Source organism: Chiroxiphia lanceolata, chromosome 7 (assembly GCF_009829145.1).
Source record: "Chiroxiphia lanceolata isolate bChiLan1 chromosome 7, bChiLan1.pri, whole genome shotgun sequence".
NCBI classification, from domain to species: Eukaryota; Metazoa; Chordata; class Aves; order Passeriformes; family Pipridae; genus Chiroxiphia; species Chiroxiphia lanceolata.
In genome coordinates this window covers 19,914,254-19,920,279 of record NC_045643.1, presented here as the reverse complement: position 1 = coordinate 19,920,279, position 6,026 = coordinate 19,914,254, and the positions used below count along the sequence as shown (strand labels likewise).

The window sequence follows — 6,026 nt, the reverse complement described above, 5'->3', positions numbered from 1 at the left end:
TTCTCTAATCTCTGCAAGTAACCAAGCTACACAAATTATCGCCCAAGTTCTTAGGCCCCTCACTGCTGTTTTTATTGGCTAGTCAGGATTATGATTTGTATGCATTAATACATTTTTATTTTGCTTGTTTTTTAACGTACAGTTACATTTATGAACTATTCCTATCTGAATGCTTTGAAACCCAGGCAATTAGTACCTACATTTCTGAAAAAGTGCTGCCTCTTATGGACAGTTTAGGAGCCCTTGGAGCTGACTACTTTTTTTTATAGCTGTGCCTCCTGCATCTTTTGGAAAGATCATTAAAGATGGAAGTGCTGTATTCACAATATGGAATAATGTGCGGTCCTGTAGTGGAGTATGTTGGGATGTCTCTATAGAACAGAAAGGCTTTCTACACCATAAGCCATTGTATTAACTTTCCCCTATTGCTCATCACTGCACATCTACCTTTTCGCTTTCCGTGTCTAAGGCAGAGGTAGCTTCATCCAGTAATAAAATTTTAGGATCTCGGATGATGGCCCTCGCTATGGCAATGCGTTGCTTTTGCCCACGAGACAGCTGGGATCCTTGTGCCCCAACATTAGTTTCATATTTCTGAAAAATATACAAAAGGAAGATTTTATTCAGTTGTAAGCCAACACAGCAGTACACAGCCTGAAGGAAGAGCAGGAGGAGAGAGGCAAGAATGCTGACCACAGCTGCCTCCTTACAGAAGCCAGGGATGCAGAAACACTGCATGTCTGAGGAGAGGTTTCCAAGCCATGCTTTGCCTGCACGTGCTCAGAGGCCCAGGCAGCACAGTGATGAGCCTGAAAGAAAACTGTGACAGCAAGATGCTGGCTGATTTGTCTGAGGCAAAAAGAAATCCCATGCCCTAGACTCGGGAGAAGATGCTAAGAGTGATTTCAGAGCTTGTTTTGTTTGGGTGCCTAAATTGTATCCGCATCTTTAATGTTCTTCTGATTTATGTTGATATGATTTCAGTGCATTTAAATACTTCTTAAGTGGACATAAGCAGCCAGCTTCAAATACTTTTTTCTAAATATCATGCCCTAGTCACAAGGCAAATCTCTCACAGCTGAGAACAAAATTTATATATTTGCCTACTGCGTAAGAAGCCAGTAGCACCTCACAACCACAGTCTCAGGAACATAAGGCATGGTCATGGCACCCTCTTTGCTCCTACAGCTGTAAAAGGACATAAAAGGTGTACGTGTGTAGCAACTTTAACTGGGTTTGGAGCAACCCCCACTGCATAAGCACTGAACAGCCTGTCTGTAGTTCCACAGCCAAGGCCTCACAGGTACTTACATTAGGCAAGGACATGACAAAATCATGCAGTTGAGCCTTCTGGGATGCTTCTATGACTTTTTCCATGGTCACCTCTTTCATGTTACTGCCATATTTGATATTATCAGCAATGCTGCAGTCAAATAGCACAGGCTCCTGTGACACTATTCCAATTTTTGATCTAAGAAACTGTACGTTTATGTTCTTAGAGTCGTGTCCATCTATTAACTATAAGGAAATGGGAGAAAACTTGAAACATCATTAGGAAACAACAGCCTGCTACACCCAAATAGTTTATAGCAAAACTAAATGGTTGAACCATATTATTAAAATGCAAACACAACTGATTTAAAGTGATTAGAAGAATTGCTTATATTTGTCCTTTGTGTATGATGTGTATTTTGTGTTATGGCTTTCATTCAGCCAAATGTTAGACCATTTGCTCAATATTAAGTCATAGTGAACTATCTAATTGCTTGAGGTTAGGCACATGCTTTATTGCCTTCCTGACATTGAGACCACCACAAGGATTTTTTCCAAAGAAAGAGAAATCAATCTAGATGGGTATTTACATTAGGAAAATATATAAAAGCTTACTAAGCTATCAGTAATCAAGTTAAATCTAGACAAATTCAACCTGCAAAGAGGCTGCATATTTAGGGATGTTCCAGGCTCTTTGTTGCTCCATTTAGACTTGATTTTTGCTTGTACTCCCACAACATACAGCACACATTATATGTTTCATACAGGAGCTACAAAGGCAAAAGCCTATAGGGTACATAATGCATGAGTGCACCTGAGGCTTGTAGTTCTCTTATCTTGCCTGAATACATCTGAGATGATATTTGGGAACTGTCCAAACAGTCCATATCTGTTTGAGAAGGAGCCAAAGCCCCAACCTGCACATGTACACGCCACCACTGTTAGGCTGCACAGGAGGACACAGGCAGAAGGGCCCTAGAGCAGTGCTGAAAACAACAGCACAGAAACCATGTTTTCTTTTCTTACCACACTTCCTTTGTCAGGGTCATAGAAACGCTCCAGAAGCTGGACACTGGTGCTCTTACCACAACCACTACTTCCAACAAATGCTAAGGTCTGTCCAGGCTTAACAGCGATAGAGAGTCCTTTCAGAACCTGAATATCAGGCCGAGAAGGGTATGTGAATTTACAACTAAGAAATTCAACGCTTCCCTTGAAATCCTCCTGGTGAAAAAAAGAGAGAGAAAGATGTTACAATGACCTAAAGCTCAAAACTGAGAGTTGTAAGGTACAAAATAAGTCTTCTTCAGATACCATTCTGGCATCTCTTGTTTAAAATACGACATTCATGCTTGTGAAATTAGCTGAGGAAAAGGGATAAAAACCACACTGGAGTAGCTGTCCTAGACATGAAGCTATTAGTCATAACACTATTTCTCTGCTTGTACTTCCCCACATGGCACTGGTCAGAGCCATCAATTGATGGGATTGCCTTGCAAAAGGGTAAGTTTTTAATTTTAATACAGACACTCTGTATAAAATAAACAATTTGAATTTTCTGGGTCTGACTTTTCAATGCACCAGAAATTGAGCATTTTCATTTTGTCTGACTCAGTGATGCTTTGCCTCCTCATGAACACCCCCACTAGTTTGATGTGAATGGAAAAAGCATCCATTGTAATTCAGTGATAGTCAGGTTTGTGCATGAACTGTAGAGCAGGAAATAAAAACTTGTTATTCTGTGAGTCATCCAAATCTGTTCCATTTCAATGTACAGGTATTTTACATGCCAAATTCCTAATGGCCCACTTTATACTACTCTTGCTGCCTAGTACAGAGCTCACTGCTTCTAAAAGAGCAAAGACAAGTAACAATTATACAACCAGCACAACCTTCTTGTAAAGCAGTGATCCTCATTGACTCCTGAATCATTAGTGCAACTTCCACGCTTATATTGAGCTGAATGATATCACAAATTACTCATCTCCACTCTTACCCATTTTTCCCCTTTTTCACTGTAAACACTGATTTTAGGAAGCCGATCGACCAGCTGGAAAAAGCGTGCAGCAGATGTTTTGGCTTTGGCATAGTTTGGGGTATAGGAAGAAGCTCTTCCCAAAGCAGTTCCACTGGTGACTATAGCAGAGATCACCCTGTGGGGAAGGGGGACATGGTCATTCTTGGGAAGCCATCAGGAAACTGAACACTAGACCAAGCCCAGCACTTCTGGAGACCTGTTTGTGGCTCCAAGCAGGCTCTCACCTGAACACAAAGCTGTAATGGAGTCCTTCGGAGTCAACTAGAAACCCCCCGTATCTGTAGGAGACAGAGTTGGCAATGAACACTATGCTCTGGGCAAAGCCAAAGCAGAGCCCATAAACATGTGCTTTTTTGATTGCAGCTCTATAGGGCATATCCAGGTGCTTCTCAAAATTGTTGATAAACATTTTCTCTTTTCCTATCCCAGCTACAGTCCTGATGTTAGAGACAGCTTCACTGGCAATCTGGAGGAGAAAAAGAAAAAAAAAAACGGGTAAAAGCTCCAAATTTTTGCTTGGAAAAAGTTGAGTGTGCTTTCACAAATGCATGAACACAGGACACTATTGCAATATATAAATTCATTCAAACATGATACAGACTGGCCCAAATATCAGCCAGCCTAAAAAGAACCTTTCCTACAAGCAATTATCTACTGACATCCTCAATAGCAATGCTCTGCGTGCTCCACTGGAGCTGAGTTACTGTAAGTGCACTGAGGGAATCGGGCACATGCTCTCACTTGTGATTTATTTCACATAATGTGAATAAATGCGACATCCACAAAAGGAAAAATGTTTTTAGGAACACTGTTATTCCTAACATTAGGAAAGGTGAACCAAACTACTAAGAGATCTGTGTCTACCACTTCAGTCCAATCACTTCTGAAAGGTCAGTCACACTCCATGCAGCAACTGCTTTTGCAGTTAGGGAGTTCCCAACAGCGTTTCAATGGTTTGACAAGCTGAAATATTGCACCTTATTTGCAAAACATTGCCAGTTTACATTTGAATTACTGAGGATTCCAAATGACCGATTTTTCAACTACCCATGACTGCAAATATGAATTAGTCTTTTAAACAGCATTACCCGTCCAGTAGCTTCCAATGCTTTCTTGTCCTGTGAGGCAAATCCCGTCAGCATTTTAGCCTGCAGAGCTCCAGATAAGGCCAAAAATGGCAGGAAACACAATATAACTAAGGTCAGTTTCCAGCTGAAGTAGAAAGAAATGATCATGGCCACACCAATGTTAGTCAAGGAATTGACAATCATTCCTATCTGTGATCCAGTTGCCTTCGAAGAAAAGAAAGAGATGACTGACATACTCCAATAGTAACTTCAACAACCTTAAAATAAATTTTCCTATAAAACTTTAGAAAACTCTAAATTACATTAAAATATCATAAGGCACTAAGAGCTGCTGACTGCACTGAAATTTAGCCAGTTTGGATAGTCTGTTTCCAATTAATTGTATCAAGAGGAAGCCTGCAAGTGCTCAATATTCCTTTCATCCACCAAATTTTCTATTGAGAGTTCAGAATATTATTTCTACTGATTGTGAGAGAGATAATCTAGTTATTGAAATTAGTTCCCTTGGTTCCCTGAGGAATCACTCATCTGAATACACTGTTTAGTCCTCACATTTACCATCTCTATATAAATAATAAACAGGACCCTTTTGTAACAAAGCCTCAGCTGTGCTAAAATCAGTAAGAAACATCACTGAAAAAGCATGAAACAAAGCTGCATTTCTGCCTATCTTTCCTTCATTAAGGAAAAATTTTAAATATAGCTTTGACATCACCTTTGTTGAATGCATTCATCTTCTCCTTATGCACTTCAACAACACTATTCTTTTTAATAAATTTGATTTGTTTACTTAAAAGTTACTTTCATAGCAGTAAACAGCAGCCTTAGATAGGAACTATGCTGCTATGTATTAGAATAAAAATGTACATTTGATATCCTTGATGACTTTCGGTCAAATCCATTTGCAGGATGTGAACTTGCAGCACAAAATGCTTTATCATCTGTTCTCTGACCTGCAGCAAGGTCTGTGTCAGTCAGGGAAAGGTGGAGGGCACTGCTGCCCAGGTAGCTCTGTTCCCCCATTCCAAGCTGTGGATTGGATGGCTGTGCCCCACTGCTCTGCCCACTACTCTGCATATGCTTTGAACAAAACTATCTATTAGGAGGCTATTATATGGTTCACTCAGTGTTTTACAGGTTTATTTATTTCAATTAAAATATGCCCTGTAAGTGCCTGTAAGGTTTGCAGCTAGTTTCTCTGATTCTGTAGAAATTGCTGCTGACAGGGGTTTTGGAAACCTCTTCTCTCATTTGTCTTTTACATTATTAAAACCCTCATTAACAGTTTTTCAAAACTAACCTACCATGTTCAGTCAAGTTGAAACAGGACAGTTTTTGTAACAAAGAAATCTGTACATCTCTTTCTTTCTTTCTAGAAAATTGCTTGCGTTGGAGCCAGGTAAAATGGCATCTGACTCACACTAATCAAAGGATCAATCCAGATAGGATATATATATAACAGTTATAGCTCAACATGGTTTAACCTTCATCCACTAAGGAACACTATGCATGAACTTAGTGTTTCATTTTCCCAAACACTGAAACTGGCTGCAGGATTCCTGGCTGGAATATCAGCCAGTATTGCAAAATGTTTTTTCAAGTGGGCTCTCAGTTTAAATTGAAACTTC

The 6,026-nt window shown here is 39.9% G+C and overlaps 1 protein-coding gene across 5 annotated transcripts in view; it reads right to left on the bottom strand.

The window, feature by feature from the left end:
• Positions 1-6,026, bottom strand: part of ABCB11 (ATP binding cassette subfamily B member 11) — a 49,462-nt gene that overhangs the window by 7,849 nt on the left and 35,587 nt on the right. For 4 of the 5 annotated variants that reach the window (XM_032692658.1, XM_032692659.1, XM_032692660.1 and 1 more), the window contains 6 exons: positions 4,399-4,602; positions 3,535-3,776; positions 3,269-3,425; positions 2,299-2,496; positions 1,312-1,518; positions 448-594 (listed from right to left, as the gene is read on the bottom strand). The exons of the other annotated variant lie outside the window; for it this stretch is intronic. In XM_032692658.1, coding sequence (XP_032548549.1) covers positions 448-594; positions 1,312-1,518; positions 2,299-2,496; positions 3,269-3,425; positions 3,535-3,776; positions 4,399-4,602 — 1,155 coding nt within the window. The remainder of the gene's footprint in view (positions 1-447; positions 595-1,311; positions 1,519-2,298; positions 2,497-3,268; positions 3,426-3,534; positions 3,777-4,398; positions 4,603-6,026) is intronic. 5 annotated transcript variants of the gene reach the window in all.